The sequence below is a fragment of the Cyanistes caeruleus genome, chromosome 33, assembly GCF_971803275.1.
Source record: "Cyanistes caeruleus chromosome 33, bCyaCae1.hap1.1, whole genome shotgun sequence".
Classification (NCBI taxonomy): domain Eukaryota; kingdom Metazoa; phylum Chordata; class Aves; order Passeriformes; family Paridae; genus Cyanistes; species Cyanistes caeruleus.
In genome coordinates this window covers 562978-582112 of record NC_141734.1, presented here as the reverse complement: position 1 = coordinate 582112, position 19135 = coordinate 562978, and the positions used below count along the sequence as shown (strand labels likewise).

The following is a 19135-nucleotide window of genomic DNA, read 5'->3' as shown; positions in this document are numbered from 1 at the left end:
AAACCTGGGGAAAAATTGGGATGAATTTGGGAAAAAAAGTGGGAAAAATCCAGGAAAAAATGGAAAAAAAATCAGGAAAAATTGGGAAAAAATGGGGGAAAATTTGAGAAAAAAAGGGGAAAAACGGGGAAAAATGGGGGAAAGTTGGGGAAAAATCCGGGGAAAATTTGAGAAAAATTGGGAAAAAATGGGGAAAAATTTGGGAAAAAATCCTGTAAAAATTGGGGAAAAATCTGGGAAAAATCTGGGAAAAATTGGGGAAAAATTGGGGGTAAAATTGGGGAAAAATCTGGGAAAAATTGGAGGAAAAATGGGGAAAAATTTGGGAAAAAATTGGGAAAAATCCGGGGAAAATTGGGAAAAAAAGGGGGAAAATTTGGGAAAAAATGGGAAAAAAACGGGGAAAAAAAATCCGTGAAAAATATCAGGAATTTGGCTGAAAATCGAGATAAATTTACCGATAAAATTCAAATTAAAAACCACAAAAAAATGGGAAAAAATGCGGAAAAATCCGAATTTGGGTGGAAAAAAAGGGGGATTTTTTTTGAGGGTGTTTTGGGGTTTTTTTGGGGGTTTTTTCCAGAAGTTTCTCCGGATAACAGCCGCTACACGGAGCTGAGCTGGCGGGTGGAGGTGGGGACGGTGCTGCACGGATTCGCCGGATACTTCGAGACGCGGCTCTACGGCGACGTCACGCTGAGTGCGGGAAAAACGGGGGGAAAAATGGGGAAATTGGGAAAAAATGGGGAAAATTGGGGAAAAAATTGGGGAAAAATTCACCCTGAGTGCGGGAAAAACGGGGGGAAAAATGGGGAAAAAATGGGGAAAATTGGGAAAAAATGGGGGAAATTCACCCTGAGTGCGGGAAAAACGGGGGGAAAAATGGGGAAAATTGGGAAAAAATGGGGAAAATTGGGGAAAAATTCACCCTGAGTGCGGGAAAATGGGGGGAAAAATGGGAAAAAACGGGGAAAATTGGGGGGGAAAAATGGGGGGAAATTGGGAAAATTGGGGGGGAAAAATGGGGGGAAATTGGGAAAAATTGGGGGAAATAATGGGAAAAATTGGGGGAAAAATTGGGGGAAAATTGGGGAAAAAATGAGCAAAAAAAAGGGGAAAAATGGGGAAAAATTGGAGGAAAATTGGGGAAAAAATGGGGGAAAAATGGAGAAAAATTGGGGGAAAAATGGGGAAATTGGGAAAAATTGGGGAAAAATTCACCCTGAGTGCGGGGAAAACGGGGGAAAAATGGGAAAATTGGGAAAAATGGGGGAAATTGGGGAAAACTTCACCCTGAGTGCGGGAAAAACGGGGGGAAAAATGGGGAAAAACTGGGGGAAATTGGGGGGAAAATGGGGGGGAAAATGTGGAAAATTGGGGGGGAAAAATGTGGGTAAATTGGGAAAAATTGGGGGAAATAATGGGAAAAATTGGGGGAAAAATTGGGGAAAAAATGGGGAAAAAATGAGAAAAAAAAGTGGAAAAATGGGGAAAAATTGGGGGAAAAATGGGGAAAAAATGGGGGAAAAATTGGGAAAAACGGGGGAAAATTGGGAAAAAATGGGGGAAAATTCACCCTGAGTGCGGGAAAACGGGGGGAAAATGGGGAAATTGGGAAAAAATGGGGGAAATTGGGAAAAAATGGGGGAAAAATGGGGAAAAAATGGGGGAAATTGGGGAAAAATTCACCCTGAGTGCGGGAAAACGGGGAAAAAATGGGGAAATTGGGGAAAAATGGGGAAATTGGGAAAAAATGGGGGAAAATTCACCCTGAGTGCGGGAAAAACGGGGGGAAAAATGGGGAAATTGGGAAAAAATGGGGAAAAATGGGGAAAAATGGGGGAAATTGGGAAAAACGGGGGGAAACGGGGGGATATTGGAAAAAAATGGGGAAAATTGGGGAAAAATGGGGAAAACTGGGGGAAAATTGGGGGAAAAATGGGTGAAATTGGGTAAAAAATGGGGAAAAATGGGGAAAATTGGGGAAAAATGGGGAAAATTGGGGAAAAATGGGGGGAAATTGGGAAAAACAGGGGGAAATTGGGGAAAAATTCACCCTGAGTGCGGGAAAAACGGGGGAAAATTGGGAAAAAATGGGGGAAAACAGGGGGGAAAAATGGGGAAAAATTGGGGGAAAAATGGGGGGAATATTGGGGGAAAATGGGGGAAAAATGGGGAAAAATGGGGGAAAATTGGGGAAAAATTGGGGGAAAAATGGGGGAAAATTGGAGGGAAAAATGGGGAAAAAAAAGGGTAAAAATGGGGAAAAATTGGGGGAAATTGGGGAAAAATGGGGAAAAATTGGGGGAAAAATGGGGAAAAATGGGGGAAAACGGGGGGAAATTGGGAAAAATTGGGGAAAAAATGGGGAAAATTGGTGAAAATTGGGGGAAAATTGGGTGAAAATTGGGGAAAAAATGGGGGAAAAATGGGGAAAAATTGGGGAAAATGGGGGAAAATAATGGGAAAAATGGGGGGAAAAATTGGGGAAAAATTGGGGAAAAAATGAGCAAAAAAAAGGGGAAAAATGGGGAAAAATTGGGCAAAAAATGGGGGGAAAAAATGGAATAAAATGGGGAAAAATTTGAATAAAAATGGGGGAAAATTGGGAAAAAATGGGGAAAAATGGGGGGAAATAATGGGCAAAAAATGGGGAAAAATTGGGGGAAAATTGGGGAAATTTTGGGGAAAAATGAGGGGAAAATGTGGGGAAATAATGGGGAAAAAATAATGGGGAAAATGGGGGGAAAAATTGGGGAAAAAATGGGGGAAAAATGGGGGAAAATTGGGGAAAAATGGGGAAAAAAATAGGGAAAAAAATGGGGAAAAATTGGAGAAAAATCAGGGAAAAAAGTGGAAAAAAATAGGAAAAAATTACTAAAAATGGGGAAAAAAATGGGAAAAAAATCGGGAAAATTGGGGAAAAAATGGGGAAAAAAATGGGAAAAAATCGGGAAAAATTGGGGGAAATTGAGGAAAAATGGGGAAAAAAATAGGGAAAAATTGGAGAAAAAATCGGAGAAAAATGTGGAGAAAAACTAGGAAAAAATTATTAAAAATGTGAAAAAAAATGGGAAAAAATGGGGAAAATTGGGGAAAAAATCGTGAAAAATTCGGGATAACCTTGGGAATTTTGGGAATTTTTTTGGGAATTTTTTTGGGAATTTTTTGGGAGTTTTTCTGGGAATTTCCAGGCATCCGACCCGAGACGCATTCGCCGGGATTGTTCTCCTGGTTTCCCATTTTTTTCCCGATCAAGGTGAGTCGGGAAGGCGCGGAAAAATGGGAATTTTGGGAAAAAAGGGGAAAATTTGAGGAGGAAATGAAAAAAAATTGGGAATTTTTGGGGTTTTTGGGAGTTTTTTTGGGAATTTTGGGGTTTTTTTTAAGAATAAAAAAGGGGAGTTTTGATGGAATTCCCAAAAAAAAAAATTCCTGGAAAATTGGGGAAAAATTGGGGGAATTTTAAAGGATTTGGGGCAAAAATATAAAAAAAAAAATTCCCAAAAAAAAAATTTTGGGATGGAACCGAACCAAAAATCCCAAAAAAATTCCAGAGGGGGAAAAAGACCAAAAATTCCCGGGAAAAACAAAAAAAATTCGGGAAAAATCCGCCAAAATTTGGGGGAGAAAAGGGGAAAAAACCGAATTGATGACGTCATCGGCGGCCATCTTGGAAAATGGTGGGCGGGGCGGTGGGCGTGGCCATGCAAATTAACCCTTGGTGGGTGTGGTTTATGCAAATTAACCCGCAGGGGTTACGGGTGGGCGTGGCCACCTACGCGAAGCGTTGGCGGCCATTTTGGGGGTGTGGCTATGCAAATCTACCCTGGCCGCCATCTTTGGTGGGCGTGGCCATGTTAATTTCCCCTGGCGGCGATCTTGGTGGGTGTGGCCACGCCCTTAACCATTGTTGTCCATCTTGGTGGGCGTGGCCACCCTCACAAACCATTGGTGGCCATCTTGGTGGGCGTGGCCACAACCTTAAACATCGTCAGCCATCTTTGTGGGCGTGGCCACACCGTCAGCCATCGTCGGCCATTTTGGTGGGCGTGGCCATGTTAATTTCCCCTGGTTGCCATCTTGGTGGGCGTGGCCACTTTTTTTACCATCGTATGCCACCTTGGTGGGCGTGGCCAAACCTATGACCACCAGCCGCCATCTTGGTGGGCGTGGCCACTCCCTTAACCATCGTCAGCCATCTTGGTGGGCGTGACCAAACCTATGACCACCAGCCGTCATCTTGGTGGGTGTGGCCACGCCCTTAACCATCGTCAGCCATCTTGGTGGGTGTGGCCATGTTAATTTCCCTTGGTGGCTATCTTGGTGGGCGTGGCCATGTTAATTTCCCCAGGCGGCCATCTTGATGGGCGTGACCATATTAATTTCCCCTGGTGGCCATCTTGGTGGGCGTGGCCACACCCTTAACCATCGTCGGCCATCTTGCTGGGCATGGCTACGCCCTCAGCCGTCATCAGCCATTTTGGTGGGCGTGGCCATATTAATTTCCCCTGGTGGCCATCTTGGTGGGCGTGGCCATGTTAATTTCCCCTGGTGGCCATCTTGGTGGGCGTGGCCATGTTAATTTCCCCTGGTGGCCATCTTGGTGGGCGTGGCCACTCCCTCAACCATCGTCAGCCATCTTGGTAGGCGTGACCAAACCTATGACCACCAGCCGTCATCTTGGTGGGCGTGGCCACGCCCTTAACCATCGTCAGCCATCTTGGTGGGCGTGGCCATGTTAATTTCCCCAGGCGGCCATCTTGATGGGCGTGACCATATTAATTTCCCCTGGTGGCCATCTTGGTGGGCGTGGCCACACCCTCAACCATCATCGGCCATTTTGGTGGGCGTGGCCACTCAACCATCGTCAGCCACCTTGGTGGGCGTGGCCAAACCTATGACCACCAGCCGCCATCTTGGTGGGCGTGGCCACTCCCTTAACCACTGTCAGCCATCTTGGTGGGCGTGGCCAAACCTGTGACCACCAGCCGCCATCTTGGTGGGCGTGGCCACGCCCTTAACCATCGTCAGCCGTCTTGGTGGGCGTGGCCATGTTAATTTCCCCTGGTGGCCATCTTGGTGGGCGTGGCCACACCCTCAACCATCGTCAGCCATCTTGGTGGGCATGGCCAAACCTATGACCACCAGCCGCCATCTTGGTGGGCGTGGCCACGCCCTCGCCCATCGTCGGCCGTCTCGGTGGGCGTGTCCGCGCTGACCACGCCCCTTTCTCCCCTCCCCCCAACAGCAGCCGGTGCCGGTGCGGGCGGGGCAGGAAGTGTCGGTGGCGTTCTGGCGCGTGGCCACGCCCAGCAAGGTCTGGTACGAGTGGGCGGTGACGTCACCGGCTTGCTCCGCCCTCCACAACCCCAGCGGCCGCTCCTACACCATCGGGCTGTGAGCGGGGAGGTCACGTGACCCCTCCCCCCCCGTGACGTCACACGCGACGGAATAAAGCACGGCCCCGCCCCCCACCCCCGCGGAGAGTCCGGAGTGGTTTATTTTGGGGGGAAAAAGGGGGATTTTGGGGAAAATGGGGGAAAATGGAAATTTTGGGGGGAATTTGGGAATTTTGGTGAAAAAAATGGGGATTTTGGGAAAAAATGGGAATTTTGGGAGAAAAATTTGGGGATTTTGGGAAAAAAATGGGGATTTTGGGGTGAAAAAAGGGGATTTTGGGGAAAAACTGGGGAAAAATTTGGGATTTTTGGAGAAAAATGGGAATTTTGGGGGGAAATTTGGGAATTTTGGGGGAAAATTTGGGAATTTTAGGGGAAAATTTGGGGATTTTGGGGGGAAAAATGGGGATTTTGGGGAAAAATGGGGGAAAATGGGAATTTTGGGGGGAAATTTTGGATTTTTGGGGAAAAATGGGAATTTGGGGGGGAAATTTGGGGATTTTGGGAGGAATTTGGGGATTTTGGGGAAAAATGGGAATTTGGGGGGGAAATTTGGGGATTTTGTGAGAAATTTGGGGATTTTGGGGGAAAATTTGGGGATTTTGGGAGGAATTTGGGGATTTTGGGGGAAATTTGGGGATTTTGGGGGGAAATTTGGGGATTTTGGGGGGGAAAAATGGGAATTTTGGTGAAAAATTGGGAATTTTGGGGGGAAATTTGGGATTATGGGGCGAATTTGGGAATTTTGGGGGGAATTTGGTGATTTTGGGCGAAAAATTTGGATTTTGGGGAGAAAAACAGGGATTTTGGGAAAAATTGGGAATTTGAAAGGAAAAATTTGAGATTTTGGGGGGAAAAAAGGGGATTTTGGGGGGAATTTGGGGATTTTGGGGGGAAAATTTGGGACTTTTGGGGGAAATTTGGAAATTTTTGGGGGAAAAATTTAGAAATTTGGGCGGAAAAAAAAGAATTTTGGGGAAAAATCGGGGGAAAATGGGAATTTTGGGGAAAAATTTGGGATTTTGGGGGAAAAATGGGAATTTGGGGGGGAAATTTGGGGATTTTGGGGGGAATTTGGGAATTTTGGGAGAAATTTGGGATTTTGGGGGGAAAGCTGGGGAAAATTGGGAATTTTGGGGGGAATTTGGGAATTTTGGGGGAAAAATTGGGGGAAAATTTGGGAATTTGGGGGGAAATTTGGGAATTTTGGGGAACAAAAACGGGGATTTTGGAAAAAATCGGGAATTTTGGAGGAAAAATTTGAGATTTTGGATGAAAAAATGGGAATTTTTTGGGGAAAAAAATGGGTTTTGGGGAAAAACTTGGGAATTTGGGGAAAAATTGGGAATTTTGGGGAAAATTGGGAATTTTTTGGGGGGGAAAAATGGGATTTTGGGGAAAAATTGGGAATTTTGGGGAGAAATTTGGGGATTTTGGGGGAAAATTTGGGAATTTTGGGGGGGAAACGGAATTTTGGGGGGAAAAAAAGGTGAATTTTGAGGGAAAAAATGGCATTTTGGGGGAAAATCCGGGGATTTCAGAGAAAATCTGGGAATTTTGAGGGGAATTTGGAGGTAAAAAGTGGAATTTTGGGGGGAAAAAGTAGAATTTTAGTGGAAAAAAATGGAATTTTGGGAGGAAAATTGGAAAAAAAGGGGAAAAATGGGGAAAATTTTTGGGGAAAACGGGAAAAATTTGGGGAATTTTGGGGAGAAAATGGAATTTTTGGGGGTAAAAGGGAGAAGTTTTGGGGGGAAAACGGAAAAATTTTCCCAAAAATGGGAATTTTTTTGGAATTTATGAGGATAAAAATTGGAATTTTTGGGTTAAATTAAAGAAAAATGGGAATTTTGGAATAAAATCTGGGAAAATTTGGGGTGAGTTTAAGGAATTTTGGAGAAAAACGGGGAAAATTCTGGGAAAATTTGGGCAGATCCAGGAAAATTCTTAAAAAATTTAAAAATGGAATAAAAAAATGAAATAAAAACGGGGAAATGTCGGAAAATATCCGGGAAAATTAATTTAAAAATCAGAGAAAAATCGGGAAAAATTCCCAAAAAATCTCCAAGGAAAATCGAAAAAAAAAAAATTTAAAAAATTCCAAATAAATCTTTGGAAATAAAAGTAAAATCTGCTAAAAAAACTTTTTAAACTTAAAAAAGAAAATAGAAAAAAATCACACAAAAAACCTCTTTAAAACCTCCCTAAATTCCCATAAAAATTCCCAAAAAATTCCCGGAAAAATCTCCAAAAAAAATCCTTTAAAAAAAAACCTTCAAAAATTAAAATTAAAATTATAAAAAATTCAGGAAAAAAAACTCAAAAATCAAAACTATAAAAAATTCAGTAAAAAAAACCCCCAAAAATCAAAATTAAAATTAAAAAAACTCAGAAAAAAACCCCCAAATCACAAAAAAACCCAAAAAAACAAAGAAATCCCAAAAAAAACTCTGGAAAAATCCCCAAAAATCCCAATTTGAGGTGAATTTGAAGGAATTTGTTCCAATTTTTTGATCAATTTGAGGCGAATTGGCTCCAATATTGAGGATTTTAAACCCAAATCCCCTCAAACTGAGCCCCCTTTGCCTCCAAAGCAGAAAAATCGGGAGAAATGAGGAATATCCGATAAAACTTTGGGAATTTTGACCGAGGGCAGAATTTAGGGAATATTTGGATTTATTTTAGCTTTGTTGTCCCTCTCTTTTTAAACCGCGTCGTTTTAAGCGTTTCAAATCCCTCCCTGCCGCCCCTCGCCGCCCCCCGCGCTTCCCTCAGCGCTTTTTAATCCCATTTCCAGGATTTTATTCCCAAAATTCCCATTTTATTCCCGAGTTTTTGGACGCCGCGGTTCCTCCTTACTCGAGCTCAGGCTCCGCAGGCCGCGCTAGGCCGCGTTGCCATGACGACGGCGCAGCGGGAAGGGGCGGGGCTCGCCCCTTTCGCCTCTCTCAGCCAATCACAACGCGCGTCTCATCCACCAATCAGCCGCTCCGACACTTGGAGGCTCAGCGACCAATCAGCGCCGCCGAGCTTTGACGGACAAAACCCCCGACCAATAGCGAGGCGGCAACGCCGCGCCGCAGCCAATAGGAGCGCGAAGTGGGCGGGGCGAGCGCCGCGGGCAGGGCGAAGGAGGAGGGGGGGGGAAGGTTCTGGAGGCCGCCGCCATCTTTGCCGCCGCGTCCGGGGCCGCCGCCGCCGCCGCCGCCGCCGCCGCTTCGGGGTTCAGGGGGGGCCGGTAAGATCGGCAGCGCTGTCGCGATATGACGTCAGGCGTGACGTCACTCCGGGCGGGGGGAGCGGCGGAGAAGCGGAGAAGGGGGAGGGGTGGGGATTTAACGGGGGGGGGGGGGAAGGGCGGGAAACGGAGCCGTGAGGGCGGCGCCGCCAGGGGGCGCCAAAGCCGTGAGGGGAGGGGGGGAGAGGGGGCGTGGCTTAGGGGAGGGGGCGTGGCTTAGGCGCCGCTGCCCACAATAGGAAGGGGCGTCGCTTCGCTGAGGGGGCGTGGCTTGAGTAACATTGCCGGCAATGGGAGGGGGCGTGGCTTCGCTGAGGGGGCGTGGCCTGCACGTCGTTGACGGCAGCGGGGAGGGGGCGTGGTTTGTGCGCCATTGCCGGCAATAGGAGGGGGCGTGGCTAAAAGGGTTCAGTGGGGTAGTGACGTCATTTCGATGACGTCACCTTTGTGTTTTTTTCCCCCACATTGTGACGTCACCACCGCAGGAAAAAAGGAATTCCCGGATTCCGGGGGTTTTCCCCCCCCCCCAAAAAAAAATCCCCGGGATGGAATCGGGGGGATCCAAAACTCTGCCGGACCCGGTGAGCGAGCGCCAAAAAAATTCCCAATAAAATAAAATAAAATAAAACAAAATAAAATAAAATAAAATAAAATCCCGGAATTTTAAACTTTTCCCGCCCTTTTTTTTCCCTCCAAAATCAATTTCCCGCCAGGCCGACGCGATGACGTCAGACGACTTCGACATCGTCATCGAGGCCATGCTGGAGGCGCCCTACAAGAAGGAGGAGGTGAGGGAATTCCGGGAATTCCGGGAATTCCGGGAATTCCGGGAATTCTGGGAATTCTGGGAATGGCTTTTCCCCTTTTTTCCCTTTTTTCCCCTCGGTTTGGCTCCGTTTCCACCCAAAATTCACAATTTTGGGTCAATTTCACCCAATTTTCCCAATTTTTTCCCATTTTTTTCCCAATTTTTGACTCAATTTTTCCCAATTTTCCTCATTTTTGTTCCATTTTCCCCCAAAGTTTTCCAGTTTTCCCAATTTTTAGCTCCATTATTCCAAATTTTTCCCATTTTTTCCCAATTTTTGGCTCCATTTTTCCCAATTTTCCTCATTTTTCTTCTGTTTTTTCCCAATTTTTCCCATTTTTCCCCAATTTTTGACTCAATTTTTCCCAATTTTCCCATTTTTTGTTCCATTTTTCCCAATTTTTCCCATTTTTTGTTCCATTTTCCCCAATTTTCCCCATTTTTTGTTCCATTTTTCCCAATTTTCCTCATTTTTGTTCCGTTTTTTCCCAATTTTTCCCATTTTTTCCCAATTTTTGACTCAGTTTTTCCCAATTTTCCCAATTTTTGTTCCATTTTTCCCAATTTTTCCCATTTTTTCCCCATTTTTGGCTCCATTTTTCCCAATTTTCCCATTTTTCCCCAATTTTTGTTCCATTTTTCCCAATTTTCCCATTTTTTTCACCAATTTTTGGCTTCGTTTTTCCCAATTTTGTCCATTTTTTGTTCCAATTTTCCCAAATTTTCTCAATTTTCCTCCATTTTCCTCTAAAATTTCCCCATTTTTCCCATTTTTTTTCCCAATTTTCCCAAATTTCCCCATTTTTGCCTCCAATTTTCTCAAATTTCCCCATTTTTCCCTAAAATTTCCCCATTTTTCCCCATTATTTTCCCCAATTTCCCCCAAATTTCCCCATTTTTTCCCCATTTTTCCCCATTTTTGCCTCCAATTTTCCCAAATTTTCCCGTTTTTCCCCCATTTTTCCCATTTTTTCCCCAATTTTCCCAAATTTTCCCGTTTTTCCCCAAATTTCCCCATTTTTTCCCCAATTTTCCCAAATTTCCCCGTTTTTTCCCCATTTTTCCAGGCCCAGCCCGGCCCTTCCAAGGCCCCAGCGGAGCCGGCCCCGGCCCAGGTGGGAATTCCGGGAATTTCCTGGGAATTCTGGGAATTCTGGGTGGGAATTTGGGGAATTCTGGGAATTTGGGGAGTTTTGGGAATTCTGGGAATTTTGGGAATTTTTTGGGATTTTTTTTTGGATTTTTGGGGGGAATTTTGGGATTTTTTTGGAATTTTTTAGGAATTTTTTGGAATTTCCTGGGAATTCTGGGAATTCTGGGTGGGAATTTGGGGAATTCTGGGAAATTCCTGGGAATTCTGGGGGATTCTGGGAATTTTGGGGGAATTTTGGGATTTTTGGGGAATTTTGGGAATTTCTTGGGGATTTTTTGGGATTTCTGGGTGGGAATTTGGGGGATTCTGGGAATTTTCGGGAATTTTGGGGGGAAATTTCTGGGAATTTTTTTGGAATTTTTGGGGAATTTTTTGTGGATTTTTTTTGGAATTTCTTGGGAATTTGGGGGGAATTTTTTGGGATTATTTTGGGGGGATTTTGGGAATTTTTTGGGAATTTCTGGGTGGGAATTTCGAGGAATTTCGGGGATTTCCGGGGAATTTGGGGAATTCTGGGAATTTGGGGTGGGAATTTTGGGATTTTGGGGGAATTTTGGGAATTTCTCGGGAATTTTTTGGGATTTCTGGGAGAGAATTTTGAGGAATTCTGGGAAATTCTTGGGAATTTTGGGAATACTGGGCATTTTGGGGGGATTTTTGGGGGGAATTTTTGGGGAATTTTTGGTATTTTTGGGGGAATTTTTAGGGAATTTTTGGGATTTTTTGGGGGAAATTTTGGGGGGATTTTTTTGGAATTTTCTGGGAATTTTTTTGGGAATTCTTTGGGAAATTTTGGGGGAATTTTTGGGATTTTTGGGGGGAAATTTTGGGAATTTGAGAGGAATTTTGGGGGGATTTTTGGGCAATTTTTAGGGAATTTTGGGGGGAATTTTTTGGGGATTTTTTAGGGAAATTTTGGGAATTTTTGGGGAAATTTCTGGGAATTTTTTTTGAATTTGGGGGGAATTTTTTTTTGATTTTTTGGGACTTTTTGGGGAATTTTTGGGGGAATTTTTGGGAATTTTGGGGAAATTTTTAGGGAATTTTTTTGGAATTTTTTGGGGAATTCTTTGGGAATTTTTAGGGAATTTTTGGGAATTTTGGAGGAATTTTTGGGAATTTTCCGGGAATGTTTTTGGGAATTTCCCGGGAATTTTGCAGCAGGCGCCGCCGGAGGAGCCGAAGGAGCCCAAGAAGGAGAGCGGGAGCAGGTGAGGAAATCCCGGAATTCCGGGAATTCGGGGAATTCTGGGCCGGAATTCCAGGATTTTGGGGCATTTTGGCTCAGAATTCCCAGATTTTGGGTGAAAATTCCCGGATTTTGGGTGAAAGTTCCCGGATTTTGGGTCAGAATTCCGGGATTTTGGGGGATTTTGGGTGGGAATTCCAAGATTTCGGGTCAGAATTTCGGGTTTTTTTGGGAATTTGGCTCAGAATTCCAAGATTTTGGGTAAAAGTTCCCAGATTTTGGGTGAAAATCCCTGGATTTTGGGGGATTTTGGGTGAAAATTCCCAGATTTGGGGTGAAAATCCCTGGATTTTGGGACGGAATTCCGGGATTTTTTGGAATTTGGGTCGGAATTCCAAGTTTTTGGGGGATTTTGGGTGAAAATTCCGGGATTTTGGCTCAGAATTCCGGGATTTTTTGGGAATTTGGGTCGGAATTTTGGGATTCTGATTCACAATTCCCGGATTTCGGGTGGGAATTCCCAGATTTTGGGAATCTGGGGTGGGAATTTGGGGATTTCGAGGGATTTTTCCCGGAATTTTCCCGGAATTTTCCGGAATTTTCCGGGGTTTCAGCAGCCGGAAGAAGCGGAGCCGGAGCCGGAGCCGCGAGCACAGACACAGGTGGGGAAATTCGGGAATTCTGGGGGAAATCTGGGAATTCTGGGGGAAATTCGGGAATTCTGGGGGAATTTTGGGGAAAATTTGGGGATTTTTGGGGGAAATTTGGGAATTTTGGGGGAAATTCGTGGGATTTTGGGGGAAATTCGGGAATTTTGGGGGAAATTTGGGAAATTTTTTGGGAAATTTGGGAATTTTGGGGGAAAATTGGGAATTCTGGGGGAAATTTGGGAATTCTGGGGGAATTTTGGGGGAAATTTTGGAATTTTGGGAGGAAATTCGGGAATTCTGGGGAAATTTGGGAATTCTGGGGGAAATTTGGGAATTTTGGGGGAAATTTGGGAATTTTGGAGGGAATTTGGGGATTTTGGGGGAAATTTTGGGAGTTTTGGGGGGAAATTCGGGAATTCTGGGGGAAATCTGGGAATTTGGGGGGGAAATTTGGGAATTTTGGGGGAAATTCGGGAATTTTGGGGGGAAATTTGGGAATTTTGGGGGAAAATCTGGGAAATTTTGGGGGGAAATTTGGGAATTTTGGGGGAAATTTGGGAATTTTGGGGGAAATTTGGGAATTTTGGGGGAAATTCGGGAATTTTTGGGGAAAATTTGGGAATTTTGGGGGGAAATTTGGGGAATTTGGGGGAAATTCGGGAATTTTGGGGGAAATTTTGGGAATTTTGGGGGGAAATTTGGGAATTTTGGGGGAAATTTGGGAATTTGGGGGGGAAATTTGGGAATTTTGGGAGGAAATTCGGGAATTCTGGGGGAAATTTGGGAATTCTGGGGGAAATTTGGGAATTCTGGGGGAAATTTGGGGGAAATTCGGGGGAAATCTGGGAATTTTGGGAGAAAATTTGGGAATTCTGGGGGGAAATTTGGGAATTTTGGGGGAAATTAGGGGATTTTGGGGGGAAATTTGGGGATTTTGGGGGAAATTTTGGGAATTTTGGGGGAAATTCGGGAATTTTTGGGGAAAATTTGGGAATTTTGGGGGAAATTTGGGGATTTTTGGGGGAATTTTGGGAATTTTTGGGGGAAATTTGGGGATTTTTGGGGGAATTTTGGGAATTTTTGGGGGAAATTTGGGGATTTTTGGGGGGAATTCTGGGGAAATTTGGGAATTCTGGGGGAAATTCGGGAATTCTGGGGGAATTTTGGGAATTCTGGGGGAATTTTGGGGGGAAATTTGGGAATTTTGGGGGAAATTCGGGAATTTTGGGGGAATTTTGGGGGAAAATTTGGGAATTTTGGGGGAAATTCGGGAATTTTGGGGGAAATTTGGGAATTTTGGGGGAAATTTTGGGAATTTTGGGGGAAATTTTGGGAATTTTGGGGGAAATTTGGGAATTCTGGGGGAAATTTGGGGATTTTGGGGGGAAATTCGGGAATTCTGGGGGAAATTTGGGGGAAATTCGGGGGAAATCTGGGAATTTTGGGAGAAAATTTGGGAATTTTGGGGGAAAATCTGGGAAATTTTGGGGGAAATTTGGGAATTCTGGGGAAATTTGGGGATTTTGGGGGGAAATTTGGGAATTTTGGGGGAAATTTTTTCTCCTGGAAATTTATTAGGAATTTTTTTGGGGAAATTCTCTGGGAATTTTGGGGGGATTTTCCAGGAATTTTCTGTGAATTTTTCTGGAATTTTTTAGGAATTTTTTTTCAGGAATTTTCTGGGAATTTTGGGGGGAATTTTCGGGTTGTTTTTTTTTTTTAATTTTGGGGAAATTTTTCTGGGAATTTTCAGGGAATTTTTGGAACTTTCTGGGAATCTTTTAGGAATTTTTTAGGTATTTTTTTTTAATTTTCCTGGACGTTTTTTAGGAATTTTCTGGGAATTTTGGGGGAGTTTTTTGGGAATTTTCTGGGATATTTTTTGAATTTTCAGGGAATTTCTTGGGAATTTGCTGGGAATTTTTTAGGAATTTTGGGGGAATTTTCTGGCAATTTTGGGGGAATTTTGGGGGGAATTTCCTGGGATTTTTTTTTAAATTTTCTTGGAATTTTGTGGAAATTTTTTGGGAATTTTGGGGGAATTTCCTGGGGAGTTTTTGGGAATTTCATGGGGATTTTCTGGGAATTTTCAGGGAATTTTTTTGGAATTTTGTGGGAATTTTGGAGGAATTTTTTGGGAATTTTTTTGGAATTTTCTGGGAATTTTGGGGAGATTTTTTGGGAATTTTGGGGGAATTTTCTGGGAATTTTCTGGGAATTTTCTGGGAACTTTGGGGGATTTTTTGGGGGGAATTTTTTGGGAATTTTGGGGGAATTTCCTGGGAATTTTTTGGGAATTTTTTTTTTAATTTTTTGGGAATTTTTTGGGAATTTTTTGGGAATTTCCTGGGAATTTTGGGGGGAATTTCCTGGGAATTCCCCGTGGATTTCCCTGCAGCCGGAGCCGGGACCGGGAGCGGGATCGGCGCCGCCGGAGCCGCAGCCGGGAGCGCCGGAGCCGCCACCGGAGCCGGAGCCGGGAGCGCCGGAGGAGCCGGAGCCGGGAACGGCGGAGCCGCGAGGAGAGGGCCAGGTGGGGGAGGGGGGGGGAAAACACCACGGGATTCCCGGGAAAAACAACACGGGATTCCCGGGAAAAACACCACGGGATTCCCGGGAAAAACACCACGGGATTCCCGGGAAAAACAACACGGGATTCCCGGCGGGAACGGCCCCAAATCCCGGCATTCCCGCTCAAAATCCGCGGATTTCCCGCCAAAATTCCCGGAATTTCCCGCCAAAATCCCAGAATTTCCCGCCAAAATCCAGGATTTCCCGCCAAAATCTCTGGATTACACGCCAAAATCCTGGGATTCTGGCTCAAAATCCCGGAATTCCATCCCAAATCCGGGATTTTCCACCAAAATCCCGGAATTTCGGCTGAAAATCCCGGGATTCCCGCCAAAATCCCGGGATTCCCGCCAAAATCCAGGATCTCCCGCCAAGATCCAGGATTTCCCGCCAAGATCCAGGATTTCCCGCCAAAATCCCCAGATTTCCCGCCAAAATCCCCGGATTCCGGCCCAAATTTGGGAATTCTGCTGCGAAATTGACCAAAATCCCGGAATTTCGGCCCAAATCCGGGAATTCCAGCCCCAAATTTGGGAATTTCTGCTCAAAATCCCGGAGTTCCAGCACGGAATTGCCCAAAATCCCCGGATTCCGACCCAAAATCCTGGAATTCTGACCCCGAAATGCCGGCCCTCATTCCTGGCAGGAAATCCGGCGATTTTGGCGGGAACTCCAGGGGTTTGTTTTGGCGGGAATTCTGTGGGTTTTGGCGGGAACTCCGGGGATTCTGGCGGGAATCCCCAGGGTGGGTTTTGGCGGGAAATTCCGGGGCTTGGTTTTGGCGGGAACTCCGGGGGTTTTGGCGGGAAATCCGGGGGTTTGTTTTGGCGGGAATTCCGTCGGTTTTGGCGGGAATTCCGGAGGTTGGTTTTCGCGGGAATTCCAGGAATTTTGGCGGGAACTCTGGGGGTTTTGGCGGGAATTACGGGGGTTGGTTTTGGCGGGAACTCCTGGGATTTTGGCGGGAACTCCGGGGATTCTGGCGGGAACTCCGGGGGTTGGTTTTGGCGGGAATTTCCGTGGGTTTTGGCGGGAATTTCCGTGGGTTTTGGCGGGAATTTCCGTGGGTTTTGGCGGGAATTTCCGTGGGTTTTGGCGGGAATTTCCGTGGGTTTTGGCGGGAATTTCCGGGGGTTTTGGCGGGAACTCCGGGGGCTGGTTTTGGCGGGAATTTCCGTGGGTTTTGGCGGGAACTCCGGGTGGGTTTTGGCGGGAATTTCCGTGTGTTTTGGCGGGAATTTCCGGGTTGGGGATGGTAACGGGGGATTCCGGTTCCGCAGGCGCCGTTTCGGGCACAGCAAGAGCCCCCTGTACCGGGAGAGCCCCGGGAGGTGAGGGGGCAGAGAAACGGGGGGAAAAACCGGGAAAACGGGAAAAAACGGGGGAAAAAACGGGGAAAATGGGAAAAAATGGGGAAAAAACCGGGAATTCTGGGAAAAAATGGGAAAAAAATGGGGAAAAAACAGTGAATTCTGGGAAAAAACAGGGAAAAAATGGGAAGTTTGGGAAAAAACGGGGAAAAAACGGGGGAAAAACCGGGAATTCTGGGAAAAAACGGGGGAAAAATGCGGTGGAAAACAGGGAAAATGGGAAAAAATGGGAATTTTGGGGAAAAAAACGGGAAAAAAATGGGGAAAAAACCGTGAATTCTGGGGAAAAATGGGGAAAAAATGGGAATTTTGGGAAAAAAAGGGGGAAAACCCGGGAATTCTGGGGAAAAAAATAGGGAAAAAATGGGGAAAATGAGAAAAAATGGGAATTCTGGGGGAAAAAATGGGGATTTTAGGGGAAAAAATTGGGAAAAAAATGGGGAAAAGTGGGGAAAATGGGAAAAAATGAGAATTCCAGGAAAAAAACAGGAGAAATATGGGGTGGAAAACGGGGAAAATGGGACAAAAAAGGGGAAAAAATCGGGAAAAAATGGGGATTTTAGGGAAAAAATGGGAATTTTGAGAAAAAATGGGAAAAAATGGGAATTCTGGGAAAAAAAACAGGAAAAATTGGAAAAATTGAGGTTTTTTGGGGGAAAAATGGGAATTTTGGGGGAAAAATGGGGAAAGAAATGGGAAAAATTGAGGGAAAATTGGGAAAAAAATCGGGAATTTTGGGGGAAAATGGGGAAAAATGGGAATTTTGGGAAAAAATGGGGAAAAACGGGGAATTCTGGGAAAAAAATGGGAATTTTAGGTGAAAAAGAAGGGGAAAAAATGGGGATTTTTTGGGAGGAAAAACTGCGATTTTGGGACTGTTTTTGTCGATTTTGGGTCTTTTCTCGCGGGATTTTTTTTGGGAATTCCGGGAATTTTGGGAATTTTTGGGAATTCCGCCCCCCCCCCTTTTCCCAGGGAATTTTTGGGTTCATTTTGGGTCCATTTTAGTCAATTTCAGGTCAATTTCGAGTCAATTTCGGGTCATTTTTGGGGCCATTTTTGTCGATTTTGGGTCTTTTCTCGCGGGATTTTTTTTGGGAATTCCGGGAATTTTTGGGAATTCCTCTCCCCCCCCGTTTCCCAGGGAATTTTTGGGCTCATTTTGGGTCCATTTTGCTCAATTTTGGTCAATTTTGGTCATTTTTGGTGCTATTTTTGTCATTTTTGGGCCTTTTCTCGCGGGATTTTTTTTGGGAATTCCGGGAATTTTGGGAATTCTTGGGAATTCCTCTCCCCCTTTTTCCCAGGGAATTTTTGGATTCATTTTGGGTCCATTTTGCTCAATTCTGGTCAATTTCGAGTCAATTTTGGTCATTTTTGGGTCCATTTTTGTCGTTTTTGGGCCTTTTCCTGCGGGATTTTTTGGGAATTCCGTGGGAATTTTGGGAATTTTTGGGAATTCCGTCCCAGGAGCCTCTTCCACCTTTCCCAGGGAACTTTTGGATTCATTTTGGGTCCATTTTGCTCAATTTTGGTCAATTTTGGTCATTTTTGGTGCTATTTTTGTCATTTTTGGGTCTTTTCTCGCGGGATTTTTTTGGGGAATTCCGGGAATTTTGGGATTTTTTGGGAATTCCGTCCCAGGAGCCTCTTCCACCTTTCCCAGGGAACTTTTGGATTCATTTTGGGTCCATTTTGCTCAATTTTAGTCAATTTGGGGTCAATTTTGGGGCTATTTTTGTCAATTTTGGGCCTTTTCTCGCGGGATTTTTTTGGGAATTCCGGAAATTTCGGGAATTTTTGGGAATTCCTCTCCCCCCCTTCCCCAGGGAATTTTTTGATTCATTTTGGGTCCATTTTGCTCAATTTTAGTCAATTTGGGGTCAATTTTGGGGCTATTTTTGTCAATTTTGGGCCTTTTCTCGCGGGATTTTTTTGGGAATTCCGGAAATTTCGGGAATTTTTGGGAATTCCTCTCCCCCCCTTCCCCAGGGAATTTTTTGATTCATTTTGGGTCCATTTTGCTCAATTTTAGTCAATTTCGGGTCAATTTTGGGTCCATTTTTGTCGTTTTTGGGCCTTTTCTCGCGGGATTTTTTTTGGGAATTCCGGGAATTTCGGGAATTTTTGGGAATTCCGCCCCTCCCCGTTTCCCAGGGAGCCGCTGGGGTCGCTGAGCCCCGAGGAGAGGGACGCCAGGACGGTTTTCTGCATGCAGCTGGCCGCCCGCATCCGGCCCCGCGACCTCGAGGATTTCTTCTCCGCCGTCGGAAAGGTGCGGCGGAACGTTCCGGAAAATCCCCGGGAAAACAGCGGGAAACAGCGGGAAAATTCCGGGAAAATTCCGGGAAAATTCCGGGAAAAATCCGGGAAAAGTCCCCAGAAAATTCCGGAAAAATTCAGGGAAAATTCAGGGAAAATTCTGGGAAAAATCCTGGGAAAGTCCCCAGGAAAAGTCCCCAGAAAATTCCAGAAAAATTCCGGGAAAATTCTCGGAAAATCCCCAGGAAATTCCGGAAAAATTCAGGGAAAATTCAGGGAAAATTCTGGGAAAAATCCTGGGAAAGTCCCCAGGAAAAGTCCCCAGAAAATTCCAGAAAAATTCCGGGAAAATTCTCGGAAAATCCCCAGGAAATTCCGGAAAAATTCAGGGAAAATTCAGGGAAAGTTCTGGGAAAATTCAGGGAAAATCCCGGGAAAATTCAGGGAAAGTTCCAGAAAAATCCCCAGAAAATTCAAGGAAAATTCAGGGAA

General features: G+C 45.0%; 2 protein-coding genes across 7 annotated transcripts in view; both read left to right on the top strand.

Moving 5' to 3' along the window:
• Window positions 1–5482, top strand: part of PRMT5 (protein arginine methyltransferase 5) — a 39270-nt gene extending 33788 nt beyond the window's left edge. The window contains exons 15-17 of one of the 2 annotated variants that reach the window (XM_086870844.1): window positions 584–700; window positions 3195–3259; window positions 5252–5482. In XM_086870844.1, the coding sequence (XP_086726970.1) occupies window positions 584–700; window positions 3195–3259; window positions 5252–5404 (335 nt within the window). In that variant the 3' untranslated portion in view covers window positions 5405–5482. The remainder of the gene's footprint in view (window positions 1–583; window positions 701–3194; window positions 3260–5251) is intronic. The other variant, XM_086870845.1, reaches the window with a different exon arrangement.
• Window positions 5483–8557: 3075 nt separating this feature from the next.
• Window positions 8558–19135, top strand: part of RBM23 (RNA binding motif protein 23) — a 29001-nt gene continuing 18423 nt past the window's right edge. The window contains exons 1-9 of one of the 5 annotated variants that reach the window (XM_086870834.1): window positions 8558–8640; window positions 9126–9221; window positions 9354–9428; window positions 10516–10563; window positions 11763–11812; window positions 12405–12452; window positions 14839–14973; window positions 16292–16342; window positions 18539–18656. In XM_086870834.1, the coding sequence (XP_086726960.1) occupies window positions 9186–9221; window positions 9354–9428; window positions 10516–10563; window positions 11763–11812; window positions 12405–12452; window positions 14839–14973; window positions 16292–16342; window positions 18539–18656 (561 nt within the window). In that variant the 5' untranslated portion in view covers window positions 8558–8640; window positions 9126–9185. The remainder of the gene's footprint in view (window positions 8641–9125; window positions 9222–9353; window positions 9429–10515; window positions 10564–11762; window positions 11813–12404; window positions 12453–14838; window positions 14974–16291; window positions 16343–18538; window positions 18657–19135) is intronic. The other 4 variants (XM_086870832.1, XM_086870830.1, XM_086870831.1 and 1 more) reach the window with 4 other exon arrangements.